The sequence below is a fragment of the Ambystoma mexicanum genome, chromosome 1p, assembly GCF_040938575.1.
Source record: "Ambystoma mexicanum isolate Mex_15411 chromosome 1p, UKY_AmexF1_1, whole genome shotgun sequence".
NCBI lineage: Eukaryota > Metazoa > Chordata > Amphibia > Caudata > Ambystomatidae > Ambystoma > Ambystoma mexicanum.
The window spans coordinates 647,500,630-647,525,348 of record NC_090921.1 but is presented as its reverse complement, the minus strand read 5'-3'; the positions used below and the strand labels follow the sequence as shown (position 1 = coordinate 647,525,348).

At 45.0% G+C, this 24,719-nt stretch overlaps 1 protein-coding gene across 2 annotated transcripts in view; it reads left to right on the top strand.

Annotated features, from left to right (window-relative positions):
• RAB11B (RAB11B, member RAS oncogene family) overlaps nucleotides 1–24,719 on the top strand; it is a 246,995-nt gene that overhangs the window by 67,254 nt on the left and 155,022 nt on the right. For both annotated transcript variants that reach the window (XM_069649696.1, XM_069649695.1), the window contains exons 2-3: nucleotides 4,784–4,979; nucleotides 6,558–6,751. In XM_069649696.1, coding sequence (XP_069505797.1) covers nucleotides 4,784–4,979; nucleotides 6,558–6,751 — 390 coding nt within the window. The remainder of the gene's footprint in view (nucleotides 1–4,783; nucleotides 4,980–6,557; nucleotides 6,752–24,719) is intronic.

Genomic DNA, 24,719 nt, shown 5'->3' with positions numbered 1-24,719 from the left:
TTCCTGTCTGTGTTTTCGCTCTTGCACTATCTGAAATGTTGTCAGGCCGAGTACGATAGTTAATTTCCCATTCTTGTTCATGGCCTGTAACAATCTCATTAGAGAAGGCTTGTTGGCTTATCTCCTAGGCAACACTACGTGAGGTTGGTAAAACTAAGGTGAACTATTATGTTTAACCAGAACAGTACTTGTGTAATTTGGAATATTCCATTGTGAGCTACATTATTGGACAGCTGGAAGCATATCCTTTTATGTAAAATTAAGTCCGCACACACGTGCTGTGAATTTTTCAGAGCAGCATGTTTTGTAACTGTGCGCGTTGTAGTAATCGTCTAGTGTTATTACATCCGCTTTGAATTGTTTGAGCACGTGAACTGTTTGTATCACGACTATCTATACTGTTACACAAGTAGAGGATTTATTTAGACAGTACCTCCTGCTGGTTTAAGAGCACCAGGGGAATTAATTTCCCAGAATACCCGGCTGGCCATAAAAAGAAACGTCAGGCGCTTCTTCAGTCTAGATGCTTCAACAGCCAAGCTGGTCTTAGACTGCCCTCGCTGTCCGCGGCATTTGGAATCCTGGTCTGCCCCTTTCCCAGCAGCACACTTAACTTCGTCTGCAGAGGTTAAGAATGGGCAGAAAAAAACAAAGGGAAATTGTTTGAGCTCAAGGCCATTTTCACATGGAAACAGTGCAGCAAATCACGCTGCAGGCCATGGAAGGAATTAGGCCCCAGACACAGTCACCTTCTGCATTACACACAGGGAACGATACTCCCGGGAACGGATTATGGAAATCACACCACCTCAGGGAAATATCACAGAAGAATTTAAGGTTTGCTTACTGAATACTTGTTCTATGAACAAACATGCATTGTGCATCCACGACCTCGTAGTCGAAGAGTTGGACATTGCATGCATTACTGAAACCTGGCTACAAGACCCTATTGGCCCCACATGTGCTATCGCTGTCCTAGAGGGTTACACCATCTACCACACAAATATAGAGACTGGAAAATGGGGCCTTCGTGGGGGAGGGGTTGCCCATAATCGGGGATTCCATCCAAATGTTCCCGTCCATAGTGACATGTACTGGATGTGGTAGTCCTGCATTTGAAACCAACTCCATCAGATAACGGCAGCATCAACATAATACTAATAAAGACCCCCATCTCTAACATCTGAATTTAATGAAGTTGTGCAACAACTCTATCTTTTGAAGGACTCTAACACCGCCACCTTGGTGCTGGGTGATTTCACTCGTTGGTGCAGTAATTCTAAAGACAAGGACGCCATTAACCTTGAAGGCCCTGAATAACATCAATTTCAAGCTCATGAACACAGATCCTACCATGGCAATCAACTCGACTGGGTTGTTGCACACAACTTGGAGACGAGCAGGTACAACGCTGTGCATCTGGACAGATCACTGTAGAGTGTTATTCACTGACTATGATATACCACAAACGGAAAAGCGCTAATGAGTTGAAGAGGGTGCAAAGCAGGAACTATAAGAAGATGGAAAGGGCACATTTAGAACATTGCATTAATGAAATTGTGAGGGAACACAAGGAAGAGGACTCCTGTGAGGCACTCGTTGCAAGCTTCTCACAGTATCACGTAATAATATCCCTTAAAATTAGTTAGTTGTCCAAAATATAGTAGTTATAAATATGCCCCACAAACTCTGAACATCGCCATCATGCTCCTGAGACATGTTTAAGTAAGAAATGCTCTTCATCCTCCTGAATAAAGAAATGCACTTCACACACAATGCGTTTTATCAGAACATGCTTATTTTTACCATTTCGTTGCGTGAAACGTTCTTCTCGCACATGTATACAAGTTTTTTTTTTTTTTTTTTTTTTCCGATCGTTCTATTAACTGTGTGATTACTTCTGGGCACCTAGCAACTGCGACACGGACAGAAACGTGAATGAAACGTAAGGCTTTCTATGTGACTGAACAGACATTTTTTAAAAACTAACGATTTGTGGAAATAGAACGTGAAAGGAACTTTTTATTAAACGTGAACCTTTGCTGACTGAACTGCAGGACACGCTCATGGCCACACGGGGAAACTTCTCTTCACTGGTGCATTAGTGTTTTTGTTTTATTTTATTTTTTTTACTTTCTTTTCAATTGGTCGTAAGGATGCTGTGTAATCAGCCAAGATTTAATGATTTTCAGCAACATACACCCACACTTTACTTGTTGGGGCTGGAAAGGATCTCTGAGGAAAGTTAGTGCGGGATTGAGACGAACACGATTTGGAATGCTAGATGCACACCTGTTGGTTAAAAGGTTCAAATTTGAATTAAACCAAACATTACCACGGCCAAAACACAGCGATATTTTGTAATGGGGATATTATCTTGGGGATATTTTTACATGGAACCCTTCTCACACCATGTAAATGAGTTGGTGGACCAGAGGGCACCATTAACGACTAAATCAGTCAGACCAAACCGTAACCATCAAAAGTGGTTCAACACTGAACAGTGCTGAAGAAAGGAAAAAAGGAGGCGAAAGCAGATGGCAGATGAAACCTTCGCCGAACAACAAGGAAAGTTGGAGGTACATTGAGAAGACTTATTAAAGGAGTATCTGTGAGGCAAAAAAATAATTACTTTATCAAATTGTCATCAAATTAGGTCTGCCGTAAACTCCACCAGTAAATTATTTGAAATTCTTAAGCCTAAAGTACTAGCCGCTACATTTGTACCATCCCAGGAAGACTGCAATAAGGTTCAGGCAGATTTTTCAAATGAGATTAAAAAGGCAAGGGATTTGATAGTAGATGCCCAAACAACAACCAAGGCCAAAGCTGACCCACCCATCATAAGAAAAACGCAATCACCAGGAAACTTTTAGCGTCCATGAGATCACAATTGAAGACATGTTGGAAACGCTGTCCTCTAAGAAACCCACCTTGTGCGCCCAGAATGTATGTACTGCCTCCCAAAATAATCTCGGAAAATACAGATATCTTCGCCCCTCTGCTTACAAAGTTAGTCAATGCCTCCTTTCGTGAGAAATTAGTGCCAACTAGCATTAAAACTGTAACTATAACTCCAATGGTGAAGAAACCAGAATTGGATCAATGTTAACCAGGAAATCTAAGGCCAATAAGATGGCCACAGCCCAATTGCAGTCCTATGTTGAAGCAAATTAGATTTTACACCATCAACAGTCTGGTTTTCACATAGCACAGAAACGACTATGCTGGACTTGCTAACACACATGCTGAGTATAATAGACCAGGGAAACGCAGGGCTTCTCATTCTCCTTGACCATGAACTGCTCCAATGGGCACTGGAGAAGGTGGTGAATTGCTCTAAGGAGGCAACCAGCCGGATGGCTTCCTTCTTAACAGGAAGTCCAAGGTGCACTGGGGGGGGGTGCATTCTCCTATGAAACCACAATTTGTTGTGGCGTACTGCAAGGAGCAAGCCTGTCGCAGTTCCTCTTTATATTTATACGTGAGGTTCCTCTGTATAGTTCTAGATAACATTGGTGCTTACTTTACTAACTATGCTGACGATACCCAGCTGGTGGTGGAGTTGAGTGGTGACTACACTAAGGACAGTATCACAGTGAAGACCCTGTATAATACAATTAAATCCTGGATGGATAATAATTGGATGTGCCACAATGGCAATAAAACAGAGCTGATGGTTTTTGGGTCCCACCAAGGTCGGGCCAAACTGAGTCCTTTTTTATATTTTTATATCAAAGACTTCCCCCAGTCCCCACATCAGGTAGTGGGCAAGGTAAAGACACTAAGGATGATATTGGAAGCCTCAATGAGTGCAGAAGCACAGGCTATGTATGTGAGTAAAAACTGTACCTGGGGCTCCTTGGAGCAATCAAGCCCTGAGCGAAGAAAACTGCGACTGTCGCTAGTGCGACCATATTGTCACGGTTGGACTATGGGAGCGCACTTATGCTAGGAGAAAATAAACGGTGCATTGCAAAATGCCAGCTAATCCAAAACAATGCAATCAGAATAGTGAAACAGAAATTGAAGAGAGCATATCTGCAAAGACAGAGGAGACCTGCATTGGCTGACTGTGGAAGACAGGATACAGTTCAAATCCATGACACTGGTCCATAAATTTCTTCACGGAAAATCACCAGCTAACCTCCAAAACAAAAATCACCCACTACGTACCAGAGCGAGCATTGAGATCAGAAGCTCTGGGCCATATTCTAGTTGCACCATACAAAGGAACAAATGGCCTAGGCAAAGCTTTTCCAACAGTAGCTGCAACCAAATGGGAAAATTTACTGTTACACTTGAGACTAGAGTCTAAAAATACCACATTCAGGAAAAAACTTAAAACCCACCTCTTAAGTAAAAGCAGTAATTGTCCCATAAATTGGTCAATTAGCTTTCTGTCATGGTTATGCCATGTATCCCGTCTCCACCTATGTCTTATCTGTCTTGTGTCTCAATGTTGCGCCCCGATGCCTAGGGCGCGGTATAAATAAATTGTATTTTCCCTTGCCGTGAAGCGCTTTGAAACACATTGTGTATAGGGGCTATATAAATTATCATATTTAAAAACCCAATTGCAGCATGGTGATTGGAATATATGCAATGTACATTTTAGACTATAGGGGTTTCCAACCCAGTTTTTTTTTATCAGGTAGAGCTAGAGTGAGTTTGGGGGTTAAGGGGAATTCAAAATCACCCATCCTGTTGGATTCCATCTTTATTACGATCTAATTTTCCTTAAGCTTATTTTATCAGTGTTTTGTCCTTCTTTTCTTAACAGTCGTTTTAATTGGTGATTCTGGTGTTGGGAAGAGTAACCTTCTCTCTCGGTTCACGCGCAATGAATTCAACCTGGAGAGTAAAAGCACCATCGGCGTGGAGTTTGCAACCAGAAGTATCCAAGTCGATGGAAAAACAATAAAAGCACAAATTTGGGACACTGCCGGGCAAGAACGATACCGTGCTATAACCTCTGCGTAAGTATTGCATGTTACAAGGTCAAATATAAACCCTTTACTTACCTTGCTATTGTAAACTCTGTACTAGATCCATCCAGCAGTGACTTGTTGAAGTGTTGTGATTTGTAATGCTTTGTTGGGTTTGCCTAAGGAGGGCGAGGCACGCTGTGGCGTTACCAAGGTGTCCCCTTGCATCTTGATAATGTGACAAGCAGTGCCATTATTTACAGTGCCTTTTACACTGCAGGTCCCGCTATTTTTGTCTTGTGTGAAAATGGCTCAACAGCCGAGAGCAGAACATTGGAGTAAATCATGGGCTTTTTTGAAAGGGCAGTGTGCTTAAGGTCTGTGGCCCAATTACAACAACAATTCGCCTACTAGGCGTGCCCGAGTATATGATCAACCTGAACAGTAGGTGGCTCACCGCTCAGTGACGCAACTTTAAATGTAAATGCATGTGACACCTACGTCAAGCAAGACCTCCAGCGATCCGTTTATGCAGCAGCTCACAGCCCTGTTCAAACCACCTGCTCCCCTTGATGGCTGTACTCTGTGCTTAGCTGTTACTCTGGGGCATCCTACAGTTGGAGACTATCTGGAGAAGGGAGGAGATGGTAGTTACCATAGTACCAAAACAAACATTCCTTTAAAAAAAAAAAAACTAAATTCATAGTATATCTGCAGTAAGCAGTTTCTCCATACCATTGATCACTGGCGGCTCGGCTTGCGCCATCCCGTGTTATCCAAAAACTCGACAAGCGATTGCCCAGTACTACATATTTATTTAAATATGCGATTAACATTTATTTACGCAGATTGTAGATTTGCAAGGAATTAAAGGCACGGGTTTCTTGTACTGTTGCTCAGTCACCATTGCCTTACTCAAGTTCAATGTATTTGATTCAAGCAAACCAAGATTAACCAATAGAAAATGCAGTTGGAGAAAGCCACTTGCATGACTGGGGCAAGGGAGATCATGATTGTCCAAGCCCTCCGAACACCTTAGTATTGTTCACTTGAGCAGTGGCTAGCCACACTCTAGCACCTGCTGGACAGCTTTTAAAACCCGATGGAGAGGGGTATTACCAGACCAACAAATAAAATGAACATAGGCAAAGAACTGTTGTTTTTGCGTCTGTCCGCTGGCATAGGTGTGCTATCAAGTCAGAAATTCAAAACTTAAAGTGGCTTTGATAGTTTGTCAGTATAAAGAACCATATTTCAACATGGTTATGTTTGCCGAAGACAGATTTCCCCCACCAAGTGATTGCAATTATTTTGCTGGGCCATTATCTCTTAGGAGAAGCACTTGCGGAATTATCTCTTTTGGCGCCACAGTAGTAGATCTGTCATTGTACCGAGCGTTTTGCGCAAGAAGAGCAATTTTATAGTTCCTGTGAAGTACAGTTGGCGCTTGCCCAAAAAAAACCAGTGTGTATGTTTAGCTTTGCTGATGTGTTTCATCAAATTGTGGGAACTACATTGAGTAATTAAGAGAACATGTTTCTGGGCCTTTTTTCAAAATTTGCAATTGGTGGTTTTCTGGGGTCACACTTTTGTTCACTCCTATTAGTAAAATATTATTTGTGATTCCAGGTATTATCGTGGTGCAGTTGGGGCATTGCTGGTCTACGACATTGCGAAACACCTCACATATGAGAATGTTGAACGCTGGTTAAAGGAGCTTCGTGATCATGCAGACAATAATATTGTCATAATGCTTGTTGGAAACAAGAGTGACCTACGTCATCTGAGGGCTGTGCCGACAGACGAGGCTCGTGCTTTTGCAGGTTTGACGAATGCAGATTTGTTTATAATACAGCCTACCTGTAATGTGGATGTCGGGCTCACTACTCTTTCTCACGTTGTGTAAACCATGTAACAATCATGGCAAACTTGCTTTCGTACTTTCAAAACCTAGGAGAGCAGGGCATTGTACTGTCCTTGCCATTGATGGCATTTACACTACACAAGAGGGAAAACTGTAGCATCACTGTGTTCGCTATTAAAAACTTAATGGGTGGCCATTCATATCTTCGATTAGTGAACAAAATCGGTAAGTGATTGTCAAATTCCCTCACCTGGTGGGTGCTGGCATCGTTTGACCCATGAAGGAAAAAAGAGTAACCAAAAAAAACATTTGGCAAATTATTTGTGCATGTTGCATGTTGGAGTGAGTGGGGCATGTATGAGTCCTGTAGGTATGATGCTACTGTGATATGAGGGGGAGCGAAATATGCGGTTCTTGAGTTACCTGATGGGTCACAATATATTTATTATTGGCCGAGATACCACATGGTGTTGCATGGCTGGAAGGAGGAGCTGGGCCTCTCCGCTGAATTGACTAGTTAATAAGTGGAACAAATAAACAATACTATATAATCACGTTTGCATCTACCATGATATACGGAGTCCTCCAGGTTCTAAGCACTGTAATGTTATTTACCCAATGTAACACTGCTCAAGAAGTGTGGGAGTAATTTGCATAAGCAATATGCAACTATTGCAAGAATTGTCACTGAAAGACTGTACTGTTGCTAGACCCTTTTATTGAGCAACTCCATCTGCAGTAGCACTGTGTAGGTTTGACACTTGAAGGAAGGAGCGCTACTCAAAAAAAATTGCTAGTAAACCTTAAAAGGTTCTGTTCCTTGCCACAGCCTGCAGTTTTCAAAGCAGTAGATAGGCACTGAAAAGAGAAGACTTCAAATAGGACGGTGCCTGTGGTCAATCTTAGTTTAAATTTCAGTTAAAAGTACTAGAGTCCTCTTTAGTATGGAGAATTTCTACTCTAGTACTTCTTTCAATTTCGTCCTTGTGAAGTGGCACTAGACAGTATTTCAAACATGATTTCGCCAGGCCCAACATGCAATAAATAATTAATTCTGTTCACTGAATGAAATTTGTTCACAAATAGTGATCAATTACTTTTAAAGCTGGCTAGAAGTGTACAATTTCCTACAAGAACATTCCTCAAGAAGAGCAGCATTGATTATCAATTAATTCAAAGTGTTGTTCTCTCGCCAAGAAGCAATCTTGATGGAAGTCATTTGCTCTACAAATATACTTTAAAAAGGGTGTCTTGTAACATTGTCAACCTCTTGTCTCTTAGCAGTACTCCTGACCCAGGAGGCTGACACTATATTCATGTCGGATCTTTGTCTTGCTGCTGCTGTACTAAATATACCCAGGTTTTCCCAATCCTGTGCTATCCCTATCCCTATTCTTGTCACTCATCCGATCACAAAAGTACTTTGAAGGGTTTGCATCGTGAGTTGGGTAAAGTATTCGGCACCCTTTGATACCAGTGCTGCAGACCTTGCATCTTCTCCTATCTGACTCAATTCCTTGTCTTTCCCTCTCCTTAAATGTCTTCTAACCTTTGTGCTTGCACGTTAAGAGGGTGGGCGGCTAATGAGGAATGAGGACAGTTTGGCAGAATGACGGTACATTTGGCAATCTTTAGTTCACTACATTTTGTAGAAAGTTTTTTTTTATATTTTTCCCACTGTGGAACAGAACAATCCTGTTCCTATTACCGTCAGCCTTTCCTGGCACCTGCACTTAATCTATCCTGGGATCTTCTATGGGCTTATTGTATTGTCCATTGCATGATCAGGAGGCTCCCGTCTACCACAACACCCTTTTCTAAGTCCATCTGCTGCTTAGTGTCCCCTAGATGGTTTAGAATTACGTTCTTATTCCAACTAACGTTTTTGCGTCCCCTTTGCCAAGTTCGAGTATTGAGGGGGAGGGGCGGATACTATGGACCTCGTAGGTGAAGGATTGGTCAACTGGAAAATGTCACATTTTCTCCCTCTTTCTGAAGTCGAATACTTTTGGTATCAAAGTCGGCCCGCCCCAGGGCTGTCTGCAGCGCAAAACAGATTCCAGGATAAATCAGTGGAGCTCTAACCCTTTCTTGGCAGTGGGCACACTAAGGTCTTGCGATTTACATGTAATACTGGTCTAGTCCCTTGCCAAGCAAATGCCTGTTACTTTTAAGGCGTGTTGCCTGTGGGAGCAGATGTCTCCTGTGGTTTTCTGCGTAAAGAACATAAAGGAAATGATAGTCTTGTTTTTGAGAGTAGAGACAATTGGTTGTCACACAGTAACTTCGGTCTTGTTATGTGGACTTGGATCGCTTCATATGATCCTTAGTCTTCAAGAGGTGGGCGGTGGGGCTTGGTTTCATCTATCATAGTCTGGAAGCACAAAACCAGCTCCATGGCCTCCTGTTTGACAGCTTCTTCTAATCCATGTCAAATGAATGACTTGCAAGATCGGTTCTGTCACAGTCGTTCGTTCTGTCTGTTATAAATGCAGACTCCTTGCTTAGTTGATAAGTTTACCTGTCGCCGTCCTTCCTTCTCTTAAACGCCACACATATTAGAACTGTCCTAAAAGAAACATTAAAGCATTTTAAATATTCTGTGGCTGCAAATCAAAATCTTTCACATTACACAAAAGAATTGTTACTACTTCGGAGGGTTGATCACTTTATTTTCTTAATGTTGCGTACCATGCTTTTGATGAATTTCAGCTTTTACCAAAAATGTCAGGTGCAGTCATGCTGGAGCCTTTTATGGGCTTCAGGGTGCTCCCGAACCAAGGGACAAAGGAATAGGTCTGTCTCAGGTTCTTGGTGGAATGGTAGGCAGTCTGCCTCTTACTTGGTCATGGGTATTGTTGGGGAGGGCAGAGCATTAAACCAGAAAAGCGCTGTGGAATAGCAAGTTACTTCAGGTATCCGGAACATGGGTGTCTGGTCGATTATGGCACTCCTAAAGTAACCCACATGGCAAGAAACCATTGCTCAACCTTTTTTTTTTATTTTTTTTTTTATTGTAATTTGTATATGTTCACAAAGAAACCTTTACAAACATCAAAAAAACAGAACCTCCAATGTAATAAAACAAGGTAGATGCTGTTAAGATACATGGCATCAAAAAAGGAGCATCATTCATTTGCAAGCTCAACATAAAGCATTTCAAAACATAAATAATGGATCATTTGCCAAAACAAATACGAAATAGACAATTTGCATCAACTTAAAAACAAGAGTTAAAAGCAATGTGCCATTTTACATTTTAAGCTGTGTACTATCCCCTCTCATAGATCTCTCCCAGAATGAATGTTGTGCAACAAATGTAGGCTCTGGATAGGAGCCACCCAACAGCAGAACTCTTGAAGTAAGGACAGTACAAGACTAGATGTTTTATTGTTTCGTCTTGAGTAGGTGCAAGACAAAATCGAAAAGAACCGTTTTGCATTCTAATAATGTGAATTTGTAATGAACACGCTCTCTGGTCGGAAATTGGTTTAATTTAAAGCTCATATAAATGAGACGTATTTTAGGACATGGACACTTTAGTATAGTATATAGAGCAACAGCTCTTTTTCTTTCAAATGAGGCATATTACCTGTAGGTCTTATGTGTGATTGGAATCGATAGTTTTGATCCAGTCCATTTTGTACAATTAAAATTTTACATTAAGAAGAACCAACATTGGATCTTCCTGTGTCGCGTTTGTGTGCGAGAACCTCCATCATTTCACGAGCAAATGTAACGAGTGAAGGAACCTTTTGCGCCATCAAAAGCTCGTTAAGGTCTTGATACAAAGCGTTGTGTGATGGCGCCAGCATTTTGGCATATAAGATTAATTTACGCCAAGTGTACCTTGCAGACAAGGACAAAATCCTGAGTTCATGCCCAACTATAGAGTTCGGGACAGCTAGAGCTAGTCCCGAAGTTGTTTTCCAAATCTGCCCTTGAATCTTGTCCAGGATCTCATCTAGATTCAATAAACATAAATCTCGGCCAAACAATAAGGTAGGCTCCACTAGAAGTGTATAACGGGTAGTAGCGAAAATTTTCCATACTTCCTCAAGATAATTCTAATCTGAGAAAGCAGAGGACAAACCTTTGCCTTAAGTCCTGCTGTCCAAGATTTTCGAGAGTTAGAATCAGCTAGGTGATAGCCCAAATAGCGTGGCCAGCTATCGTCCATTGATGAGATTTAGTACATTTTCTGTTTGCAAAAACAATGGCATTAGATTTAGATGAATTTTGCTTGTAATTTGTGGGCAGCAGCAAATTTATGAAAAGCATTTAATTTTAGCTGCAACCCAGAAGGCATTCTGTCAATCAAGATGACCTCAGCGAAACGGAGCCAATGCAAGTGTAATTGCCTAGTCTCGCCGGGTACATAGTCAAATCTGTCCATAGTAAGTCAATATCCCATATGTATAAATTTTAAAAGTGTGGCGGCGAGGTAACAGCCCTGGTTTACACCAGTCATGGTAGGAATAATATCTGTAATGACACCCTCCTGATTTACACAGACCTGAAACCATGTATTTGTATGTAGTAAGGCAATAAGCTATGTTAATCTGCGTGGGGAAAACCCAACTTCAGGATCTTGAGCCACAATATTTCTCTTACCACTGCATCAAAAGCAGAAGAGAGATCCAATGCTGCCATGTAAATTGGACCTGAATCCGAGGTTTGAGACATCGAGCAAGTGGGCTACCACCACAGCATTGAGTGAAGTGCTCCTGTTCTTTCTAAAACCCACTTGAAATCTCGAATGGATATAAATGTTGACACTAGATCATTCCAGATGGTTGAGCAGAAGCATGGCAAATATCTTTGAAGCAGAGTCCATGAGAGCGATAGGACGGAAGTTTACCGGCTCATGGGGATCACCCTTCTTATGAATGGGGATAATAGCATTCCGCCAAGATAGAGGAATTTCGCTTCAACGTAAAATATGATTGAATTTGGTGTATAGAACAGCCGCCCAAAATTTTGTATCTGATTTGATAATGCAAGGCAGTATTCCATCAGTTCCGGCAGACTTTCGAGTTCTTCAGTTGACCGATCGCCCACAGGATATCTTCAATCGAGAATGAAAGATTGTTGTTGACAAAATTTACAATTCCTGATTGCCAGCATTTAAAGGACTCGGGTAATCTAAATTTGGGTGCAATATAATTTTGCCAAACGTCTGCAGAGATGAAGGAAGACCTATTCTGAGTATCCGATTGAGCGGTTCCTCTTAGAATAGACAATTAATTGTGGACGTCTCTTTTACAGAGGAGGATAAGCAGTCTTTGATTATCCGCGCAGTGGATTTGGTGTTTAATCACTTGGAGTTGGTTCCTATAGTTACATAAAATGGATTTCTTTCATAAAAATGTATTGGTCTTTAGAAATATTAACCCTGATTAAAGCTTTTAAGGCAGAGTTTATTGTTTATATTTGGCTCTGTCAGCATTATATGGCTGCCTGTGTGAGCAAACCTCATTCATGACTGCCTGGGCCAGCTCGTAAACGTGTGTTTTTGATTATGAAAGTTACATTTTTCCCTTTCTTCAGGGAGGACAGAGTTGTTTGGGGTCATTGACCCGCCAAACATCTCTGTTAACTGGGTAAGTTAAATCTCTACATAATTTAGAGGACCAGTATACAGAGTGCATTCTACAATCGGCCTGGATCAGTGCCAAAGCGGAGTTACAAGAAAGAAGTGGGATCTGTGCCTGAATAGATACATTGATAGGAAGGTGATAACCAAAAGTAGAACCAATCCAAACTGGTTTTACCATACCAAGGAGGTTCGCTGACACGAAAATAAAGTCGATGCAAGAGGAGGCCACGCCCCTTTTCCAGGTAACAGTGGAGGGGCCAGAGTGGAATGCCAATGGTCTAAATCTTGGACCCATAGTTCCCCTCTGCGCCTTAGTTTAAACTCGAACCAACCCCATCAAGGTTCGAATTAGTGAGCAACGAGCCATTACATGAAGCATTGAAATCTCCACCAAAAATAATATGATGGTGAGTATTGTTTAGTAGAGCTGGTTCAAGTACTGAATCAAGAAAATCAAGAGTGTTTTTGAAAGGATTCAAAAAATACATGTATTCAAAGTCGCTGCGGAAGCGTTCAAATGGCGGTACTTGACTGCCAAAATATAGTTTTTGGAAGTAATCACCTTCGCTTTGAACGTTGGTGTTAGTAGAATGGCAAGTCCCCACGAGGGTCTCCCTACCGTTGCATGGAGGGAAAACGTGGTGAAGCCATTTACAGAAAACTAGTTAATAAACATTGTTTCCTGGATGATGAGTATAGAGGTTAAGTCAACATACTGAAAAGAATCAAGCCAAGATTTCAGGTTGGAGTACCCTCAACAATTCCATGAGGTAATTGCAAGAAGGGGAAGGCCATGTTTGCTTGGCCGTTTTTGCTATTTCGGATATGGTGGCAAGCAACGGGGCTAGCTACACTAGACTCGCAGCATTGGCTACCAAGGCTGTCATTTGACGTATTCTGTCACTGTTTTGAGTAATACCACAGAATTTGCATTATCTAGCAACAGCGTATTAACCAAATTAGGCAAGGGAGCATCGAGGAAGTAATTGGCCTCTTCTGTTGAGTGAAACAAGCGAAGAGATAGACCTCGTTCTTTAAAGTCGCCCCTATGGGACTATATTAAGAGCATAAATGTTATGTGAATATGTGCCACAAATCATCCAGTGATTGTTATGATTAGAAAGGCGGATCCAATCTGTCATCAGATATCCGGGCCCTTAGTTGTGGACTGTATTTAAATATACTGAAAATAAACAATTTATTCTTTGCTGACCATTCTTAGTCGGATCACTAATCCATCCTAATATGTTGGGCATGTCAGTGGAGATCTCAATCTCTTCGATGTTCACCTCCACGTGTGCCTTAGGAAACAGCACTGCTAGGGTCAAGAATAAGCATTGACCGGAGACGTTACAGAAGAGATTATGAGATGGAGAGGCCGCCAGAGTATCCCCAGCATCTGTGCGTTTTTGTTTTTTGTTGGTGACCACCTCTTTGACAGTTGGATTGGCAGGATGACAGCCATCATTAGATCGACCTGAACAAGCTGATTGCTCAGATGAGTCAGAGGTTGAAAATGTGGCCAATGAGACATCACTCGGCTGGATTTTATTCCCAGACCTAGGTGTTTTTTTTTTTTTTTTTTTTTTTTTTATTTAATACATGCATTTGGATAAAATTGCAGCAATTGGCTTTGGGTAGACTTGTCCCTTACAGTTGAATTAACCGATATAGCGATAAAGTAAACATTGATGGTGCCTTAGTGCTGATGCTTGGGGTACTTGCACTTGCTGCAACCGGATTGTGCACCACCAGGTTACTTTTTTTCCCCTGATACATTACTATTGTTTTTTAGATTTTTTTAGTTTGCCATGTTTCATCTTGTGCGACCATGTTTAATAATTCGTCATTCAATTGTTCCAGATCATTATTGGAGGCGTGAAGTAAAGGATTGGTAACCAGAACTTTATGGCAGAGTTTTGTGTCTGGTTAAAAAAAAGTTTTAATTTTTTTTAGACTTTGTTAGCCAATTATTGTTGGTCTTTGCTGTATTACGTTTCATCGCCCTCGCTTGAGCTTGCAAGAGTATAATATGGCATCGGATTCCGGGAACACTGTTCAAGTAAGATAATTTGTAAGGTTTTACAAAGGACGTATCGACTTTTTCAAGCTCCTCCATGACCTCAATAAGCCGTGAAGGGCTGTTTTGCTCTTCGTCAATAGCATTTAGTTGTGCAGCCACGTTTGGTTCGCTGTCCCCTCACCCCCAGATAATTTCTTTCAGTAGTAAGGAATCTTAAAAACGTCATCCAATTTAAATGAGTTGAGTTTTACCGCTTCAAGCAGCAGGACGTCACCCACACTTCCGTCAGCGCGGTTGTCAGTAAGTCCATCAGAAGCTGCTTGGGCATAAATTCTTAATGCCGTAATCCCAAGTGCCCCACTTTCCAAAGTTTGAGTAGATTTTGTGTAGTTACTCAATTGCAAAGGCATTTGGACTTTATTAATTAATGAGTCTAATGTCACATGTTTTTTCGACTTAGAAATTTGCATGTGGGAGCATGAAACCCTCCACTCTGTTCATTTTTCCGGTCAAATCTCCAATAAGATGTTTGATATAGTCTAGCTCTACATGTTTCTTTTCGTGCCCTTTATCAAGGAGATTGAGAATTCGAGCGATCACTGGAAAATTGGCTGTCTGGCCCACAGTTTGATTATTGACACAATCCACAGAATTGGATTGTTGATGATTCGGAAGGGGCGAAACTGTGTGATCAAGTGCCTTGTTGTCAAAATCAGTTTTCGAAAGGGAGATGTGATGCGCGGAGGTTGCGGAACTTGTGGAATGATGTGGTTTTACAACATAGAAGTCCCCTGAAGTGAAGTATGGCACCCATCATTTCCTCCATGCGTATTATGGAGATAGATTTCTTTAACCTCAGAGGGGAGAACGGACATGGGAGGTGCACAACAACGCTTGCTCCATTCAACCTGCACAGTCGGAGACAGAATAGAAACATCGGAAATGTAGGTACTATATGGAGCGCCCTGTTGAAAGAATGTTTTTTCTTCTGCCAGAGAAGCAGTGGACATTGCACCAGAAGCATGTGCAATTGGCGTTTTGTAACCGAATTGCCCACGAAATATCTGTTTGTGCTTGCTTCACAACTGTGGCTGGGTCCAAACTATCATTTGGTTCCACAGCCAGGGATTCAAGATTGTACGGGGGTAGTTTCAGAGACATAACGCGTTCACCAGGCATAGAGAGATCAGAAAGAGGGAGATGGATTAAGTCATCACCCTCCTTCTCATATGAGGCGATGGAGTTGAATGAGGGCAGTCATTTGAGGCTAGAATTCATTCTCCTCTCGTTCACACATTTTCCACTATGTAGGCTCCCAACCATGAAGAAAAAACAGACGAGTACAATGATGATGGATAACAACCAATGAGGAATAGGCGGTATGTTAAGCAAAAGAAGCGCCTATCCTTAGTTAAACAAATATTTGCAATGAGGCTAGTCAATTTATTAGCATTCAATAAGTAGCACAAACTAGTGTTACATCACACACAGCAAGTTATTGCAATCCAAAATTAAGAACCACACCACTGCTATAATCTATTGTTCAAATGGCATTGAAACACAACCCATCAACTTGAATGATTGATAAAGTATAAGAAAATCACAGTACAAGATACACATAACATAGGAACAAGTCGGACGGCCCCCACCTATCCATCGCACCACTGAATAGCCAAACACTTCCTGGGCACTTTCGGATGCACGCGCACCGGTGCTTATTGGGGACTGGCTGTGTTGCAGTGGGCGGGTCTAGGGTAGGAGCTGGAAGAAAGAATGGGCAGAGTTAGCACGTAGTTTGAAAAGTGGACGCGCTCATAAGAAAGCCGAGCACAAGTCCAGTGGTCCGTGTTAGGTAAATGTCAATTATTTACTTGAACAAGTGGCCGAGTGTTTCCACGATGCTGGCGCTTCTTCTTGCCTCCGGGTCTGTAGAGCGGCACCAAGCAAGAGAGTTCAGATATAACGAAGCAGGCAACGTACAGCAGCCAAACAGCCAGACACTCCCCGGGCCCTTCCGGATGTGCCTCTTGCTTCTGTTCTTTGATGTGGACTAGTTTGTTATGTCTCTGCATCAGCTCTTACCCCAATTCCTTTCTCTTTCACCCTTCCCCCTGTCCTCGCACATCACGATTTCTCTCCTATTTGTGACCGTGTTATAGTTCATCTCCTACTCACTATGTACAAGCCACAGCCCTGGTCACTTGACTTTCATATATTTTACTAAAAAAAACATGTTTGACTTTTTATTGTTCCCCTCCTCCCTACATATTCGTGTTTAATTTATCATACAGTTGCACATCAATCAATAGTAATATTAAGGTCACAATATAAAATCCAATCTTAAAACTCATTTTAGAATCGTGTATTGGGAGATGTATTTCCAAAAGCATAATAAATGGCCTTTTCATTTTTCTATTTGGATTGTTTCATGCCCCCCATTATTCCTACCAATTAGAAGGGTATGCTTAGCAGGTAGGTTTTACACATCTTGAAACCAATAAAGACTTTGCTTTCAAAGATTTCACTAACGAGCAGTGATCGAGTGACAACCCATTTGTTAAAGTCCATGCAGTCCGCTTATTCCATTCACCAGGCATTTTGACAATTGAAAAGATGGTGTACATAGTAGGTATAACACAGTGGGCTATCCTTCCTCTTGACACCCAAACATTTTCGGGTTCTGTTTATCGATTTAATGACCATCTGCCTATTAAGAAAATGGTGGTTGCCTGCCTATGCGTGGAATGTTTAGAAGTAGGTTTGGATTCCCTCCTTTCCCAGTAAATGCCATACTGAATTTTGAATTGACAGCTAGGGATGTGCTTTTTTTTTATTTTATTCTTCCTATGGTCTGGGTGGAGGTATACTAGCATTATTTCTTGTCTCCAAGACCGACTGCATGTTAACCCATCAGGATTATGGTGCATCTTTTTTCTGCTTTAATAACCTCCTATACTTTGATCATAGCCTTTTTGTAAATTGCAAATGTGTGTACTGGCTGGTCATCAAGAACTACTTGGCTCGGGTAGTGTTTCATTTCAGTTTAACTTGGATGATAGTCTCCATTATTCCAGGTACGTGCATGTCGATGCTAAATTACATTGGTTCAATTTATTTTCATTAGTTTTTCCATTAGTCTGTTCTAGTTCTTAGTCATAGTTCCAAGAACATAACACATTTGGAAACGTTTGGATTACCAAATTCAGATTGGTGGAAAAGCCATTCAAGAAGCTGTCAACTTATAGATCACCCTCCATTCTTAACCAAAGCCCCATCCTTTTTCCCTGAGCTTTACCATGCAAATTCTGAAGACTTAGAGGCCGATTCATGGAATTAATGTGCGCTGAAAATATTGGTGCAAGCCGCGAAAACGTGCGATTCGCAGTAAAAGTGCGAAAATCGCAGTTCAACATCTATTCATGGAAGTGCGTGCGCGAGTAAAATCTGGGATGTGCACTGAAAGTGCGCGGCGCATGCCGGCGCACAGGTCATCTAACGGCGTGCGCTAAGGCCGCAGCAAAAGCGCACATAGCGCGGCGCACATAACAAAAGTAGGCGGAACACGGGGTGTAACACTCGGAATGGGGAACAACTCGTGAAAATGTGGGCGTCACGGAGAAGTACAGGAGGCAAGTGCGCGGAACGCCCACACGCTCGCCTACAACACGTATTCATGGAATCGAATAGGGCAATCCAGCGCACAGACCCAAACCCGTCCGCCACCCGAAGGCAGGCGGTAGTGGCCCTGCGCAGGAAAAAAATGTGCGCCAACAAAAAGCATGAATATACAGCTATGAATGTCCCATACTGTGGCCCCCTAGGACAAATGATGTGCAAAGGGGTACGCGACAAACACGGACACCCGCTGTGTGAAAAATAGCGTGTGCGTGTATTTCGGGGGTGTGCGGGAAGCTTTACACGCGATCGGGCCTGGGGGAGCGGGGTACGTGTATTTCAGGGGTGCGCTGGAAGTTCCACACGCGATCGGGCCTGGGGGAGCGGTGTACGTGTATTTCAGGGGTGCGCGGGAAGTTTCACACGTGATGGGGAGCAGGGTACGTGTATTACTGGGGTGTGCGGGAAGTTTCACACGTGATTGGCCTGGGTACGTGGATTCCAGGGGTTCGCGTGAAGTTTCACACGCGATTGGGCCTGGGTGAGCGGGGTACGTGTATTACTGGGGTGCGCGGGAAGTTTCACACGCTCGCCTACAACACGTATTCATGGAATCGAACGTGGCTAAGGCATGCGCCCAAAAAGACGGGCCAATCCGGAAACACGTACGCCAGCAGGAAGCAGGCGTACGTCGACCAGCGCATCAAAAGTGCGCGCAAACAAACAAGCTCAGACGCCAGGATGAATATACCGTTCCTAGGAGCAGTGGCCGTGGGATGGAGGAGGAGGAGGAGGAGGAGGAGGAGGAGGAGGAGGAGGAGGAGGATGATGATGATCGGGGCCAGAATCTTTACACCCAGAACCAGCCTTTTTGGGATGCCTGATGACCACGTGTATGGGAGGTACAGGTTTCCACCTCACATAATACTCGACCTGGTCAGTAAGTGGGAGGATGACCTCACATCACCCACCCTGTGCTCCCAAGCACTAAGCCCCCTGGAGAAGGTCCTTAATGTACTGCACTTCTTGGCCACTGGATCATTTCAGCGGACAAGTGCCATAGTGGGGGGGGGGGTGTCACAGGCCACGCAGTCACAATGCTAACCAGGTCTTGGCCTCATCACTACACGCCCATCAGTCCGCAGGCACATATACCTGCCCAGAACACCTGCAGAAAGGCAGGCTGCCGCCCAGGATTTCTACGGGGTGGCACAATTCACCAAAGTGCTAGGTGCCATTGATTGCACCCATGTGGCTCTACGTCCCCCCCCAGGGCATCAGAGCACATCTATAGAAACCGCAAGCACTGGCATTCCATCAACGTCCAGGTAGTATGTGATGCCAAGGGAATCATCACCTCAGTAAATGCCAACTAAACGGGGTCCACCCACGACAGTTTCATTTTACAGAATGTCAACCCTAAACCGAGTCCTAGAAGCTGGGCGGCATGGCGATACATGGCTGCTTGGTGAGTATAAATGCCACTGCACATGCATGCTGGTCAGATACTGAGTAATGTCACAACCCCACTAATGATACCCATCACCACCTCCCCAGGGGACAGTGCCTACCCTCTGAGCACCCACATGATGACGCCAATTCGGAACCCCACCACGCCACCCGAGGTAAGATACAACACAGCCCACATTGCAACCCGGGGCATAGTGGAGCGCACATTCGGAGTGCTCAAGTCACGCTTTCGCTCCCTTAACCGGTCTGGCGGGCAGCTGTTATACGCTCCCCCAGTAGTGTGCAGGATCATAATGGCAGCATGTGTCCTGCACAACGTGGCAACACGCCGGGGCCTGGCCGTGCCCCCACATCCCCAAACACATGCACGCCCGCTGTGCATGGGAGGGGAAAGGGCACGGGGTGAGGCAGCACGTACGCAGCTGGTGGATAATTACTTCACCTAAAATCACACCCCTGTGGAGTGCACATAGCCCTGGCACATACCAGCTGACTATCAATGATGATGAGTCAAGTGACAGTCAACTGTCACAACCATACCAGCCTGAGATTGTTCACCTGGAAGTGTTCCATTGTGTGCATCCCTTCCTACACATACCATCAATGCTGTGTCATCAAAAGACACACTTCTATGCAGCTAAAATCATTACCCCCTTGCAAGATACAACATGACAACAGTGCCATGTCACCCAACCCCTCCCCAGCACCGCCACCCAACACACCATGTCCTGCTATGTGAGAGCAAACAAAGGAATCCCCAAAACATGACACAAGTGTCACAAAGTACAGTGTCCCGAATGGAAACTGGACACACAATATACTCCCATTAATGTAGAACTGACAACACACATGACCAAATACTTAACACACCACACTACAATGCAGCTACCCAATCCCAAACACAGTATTCACATGACAGTACTAAGTTAAAGGATATGTAGTCTTACAACCTGGTGATGCTAGCACATCGACCACTTCCAACTGTACAGTGTTGGTGCCACGCAAATCTGGAAGTGCACTGCTTACAACATGAACTCCATCTCCAAAGTAGACGGCCTTGTGAAGACATGAGGAATGAACCTGCAAATCAGGAGGGAGACATGGATGCACAAGCACACATCAATATACCATGCAGTGTACAATACTACAACAATATGCACTAGGAATGTATACACAGTATTGACTACAGACTGCCCACACATGTCATGATAGTCCAACGTCACTGTGTAAGTCACTGTCACTTGGGCACACCCTTTGCAAGCCCATGGAAACGGGAAGCAGGAGGGGTGTGTGTCTCACGAACCCAAGCATCTAACCCAAACTCAGGACAAGCCTGCATGTGCCCAGCCGGAATACAGTGAATGCCCACGGGAGCCACACAAGGCAACACACTAACAAAAAATCAAAAATGGCCATTTGGGGGTCAGGGGGGTGGGGGGAGGCCACCCAGGAGGTCCGAGGACAGGGTGCACACCAACAGCCACCTGTGTGGATGTTGTGAAAAAAAAACACCTCCATGGGCTCATGGCCTGCACGGCTACGCTATCGTGAGAGATTCAGAATCGCTGTGGTCGCTCTCATCACTCTGTGCTGCTGCCACCACAGGAGGTGGTGCTATGGGAGGCAGCCCACGCAAAGCCCTAGTCTGGTCCTCCATGGCAGCAAGCATGCAGGTGTGGAAGGTCTCGTTCTAGAGGAATATGGTGCGGAGATCCCCATGCACCACCTGACGTGATGCCCGGACCTCCTCCCGAGTTGCCTGCATCTCTGCTGAGAGCGTACGTGTGACCCGCTCCAGCAGTTGTTCTGTCCTCGTGACAGTGGAAGTCTCAAGGTCCACAAGAGTCTGCCCCTGAGGGGATGGACTTCTACCCTCAGGGCTTCCCTCTGGCCCTGGGACTCTAAAGAAATGGCTTCCCGCAGAGTCTCCAGGGCCGCCCGTCTGTCCCTGTTGGACGCCAACATGTCCTCCCTGAGTGATTGGCAAATGGAATCTTTTGCCTGCTGTAGTTGCTCCATCTGCCTTTCTGGGGGGACAATGGAAGTGGCCACCCTCTCCATTGCTTGCAGCATCATCTCTGATGATGCTGCCTGTTGGTTTGCCATACCAGATATGGATTGCTCCCATGCTGTATTGCCTGGTGGCGTACGGCCACCGCGTTGGCGGGCACCACACCTGTCTAGGGCAAGGCGAACTGTGCCTTGCTGTGTCGGCACTGCCTGAGGCTGCAGGACTGCATTCTCCCTCATCTGCTGGCCCAGGAACAGGATCAGATGTTGCGGAGTGTGGCCCTGCATCCGTAACCACCAAAGGCGGACCTACCAACACTGACATCCCCATAGTGGGCTGTACCCGTGGTGCAGGTGGGTCATACAGAACAGAATCCCTTCCAGAAACACCTACCTGTGAAGCCACATACATCCGAATCAACACCTGAATAGAGGTCTGGGGAGGTGCACCCAGAGCCACCCCTGGAGAGAATGGTCTGCAGACAGAGTGGGTTCTCACCCACCACCACACCCCGTCCCCCAATGGTGCCCGGTTGTGCCTGAGATCCCTCCTGGGTCCGCACCATCTCCTCAACAGCATCAAGTGCGTCATCCCCTGCAAAAACATGAAAGACAAAAAATCAAAAAATGGAAACTGGCATTAGCACCATGGCACAAAATTAGGCCTGACGAGCTACAGAACCAGTACTTGATTTACACATGATTATAACCCTCCCATGCATGCACTGTCACTGAGTTTGAAGGGGAGGAAAATGCCAGACACTGATGACACCAAGATGGAAGAGCAACACATTAGCTTCATGCTGGCTAGCAGTGCCATCACACATTGGCCTGGGAGTGGCATGTCCAATCCACATACATGACACATGCCATCACACAGATGGCATGTACCATAGGCATGTCACATATTGTTTGACAATAGGGCTGAGAAATGCGTAGTGAAAGTGTGGGGATTTAAACAATCAGCCTGAATGAACGCTGAAAAATCCGGAACAATGTTGTTGCAAGATGCCACTTCAAGGGCAACTGGCGTGATGTTGCACAAAATGTCTACTGTGGGCAGAAGGGATACTGTAATACCCAAATCCAGGGGTGCAGAATGTTTTGGATGAAGCACATGGGTGACCCAAACCACTCGGGCACACACACCCTCACCTGGCACTCAATCGGAACCCCTCACACACAACATACTCATGGATCACACACATGTGCACTCACCAGAGAATGCCTCGTAATCTGGCAGTTCTCCCACACCTTGGATCTGTTCCTCTGTGACGTAGGTCCCAGCAACAGACTCCTGTACAGTGAGTTCAATGTCCCCTTGTGGAGACCCACCTCCAGTCACCAGAGTAGCGGCATGACTTGAGGCCAGCTTTTTCTTTGCCCTGCGCTTAAGGTAATTCCAGCGCTTGTAGCACTCACCAGCTGTGCGCCTCACAAATCCAAGGGCGTTTATGTTGTCCGCGTCGGTCTGCCAGTGTGCCTGATGTTGAGCAGGTGTGGTCTTGCACCCTGAAGTGATCAACATTTCGCTGTCATGTGCGGACACAAACTGCACAAGTGCATCACGTTCGGCATCATTGAAGCTAGGCTTCCTTGGCGTGCCGGACTGCGTAGCCGTGTCTGGGGTATCAGCCTGTACTGGACGAGCACTCTTCCCCTTTCTTTTGGAAGGTGGTGGGGATCCTGAGTGGCCTATGCCGCTCTGGCCACTAGGGGCAGGAGCACCGGTGAACTGGGTAGCTGGAGTGTGGGAATGCACACTGAGCATGGGACTTGGTGCAGGCATTGGCTGAAGTGTGACGTAGTCAGGGGGAACGTTAGCAAGATGGACTGGGACCAACACTGCCCTGGCTGGGAGAGTCAGAGCTGGGGTGGATGGAGCTGCAGCTGCCCCTGCAGCCTCCCCACCCTGCCTTCTCGGGGCAGCAGATGACATAGCTGCCCCTGATCCACGTGGCCTGGTGACACCAACTTGCACCGCCACACATGGCCTAGACTTGGCGACCTGGAAGTCAGCCTGGGAGTCACCCTGTGCCAGGTCAGGTGACACAATGGGCCGGTCCAATAAGGGCTGAGCAGAGATGGTGTCAGCCACGTTTCACTCAACCATGGGGGGGAGGGCATGGGTGTCCCTGACTGGTCCTCCACACATGGGGGGGCTAGGGGTACCCTGCAAATCCCGGCCACGTCCCCTACAGCGCCCACCATGCCCACCTCTTGAGGCTCGGCCACCTTTGCCACCCTTACCGCTTGGTCGCCTCCCAACCATGGCACTGATGTTGTTGTGCGTATGGGAGTTGCAGTAAATTATTGTCCTGGGCAATTGGGGGTCATAGGGGTAGGGTACTAGATGGAATTCGTACCCTAGTGCTCTAGCAAGGCTGTATCTGACCCCTGGGGAAAGATGACGGGTCACGCAATGCACAGGCACCCCAAAAACAGAAAATAACGTGCACGCAACCCCTCGTAGACCACGTGCATGGAAAAATGAACCCGCACTACGCTGTGGCACCCAGAAACACAAAAATGAACGTACGCTTGTTACACGCAGCCTACAATAGCCTATGAAGGGGTACGCGACACACGGGGCAAGTTCAGTTGGTAAATACGTGCGCGACTCACCGTCTGCCAGTAAAAAGAGCGTGAAAAATACGCACGTGTGCGCGTTGGCAACACCCCTGCCAAAAGAAGAATTGTACGCTGTCTGAGGAGACAGGACAAAAGAAGAAGTGAACGCTGTTTGAGGAAACGGGCCCAACAGAAAATCAGAAAAAAGCTGTCGGAGGTAACGCGGATTACGAACTAGAAACGCTGTGAAGTAAATCGCGTGTGAACCGACAAGAAGTACAGAATTCACCCACTCGCTCTCCACGAAAAGCACGTACAAGGAACTGACGTCCTACACGCACCTTTTGAGCCGGCCCGCACGTCTACGTCACTTACGCATATACGCGCTAAGGCATTATCCTCCAATTACACGAGCTGACACTCGGACGTGCAGTTCTTGGATGTGTAACATGCACCTGGGTTCATGTTACACGCTAAGGGCCTTTCCTCGACATGCTGATGTGCAAGATTTTCACGTGCCAAATCACTCCGTATCAAGCTGGCCACGCGTTCGCACACGGAAGACCATGCTCCTGCCCAGAAGGCCGAATTACTGCCCCCTCAGAGCCCCGAGCATGCTCCCACCTGCCATCTGCTGCT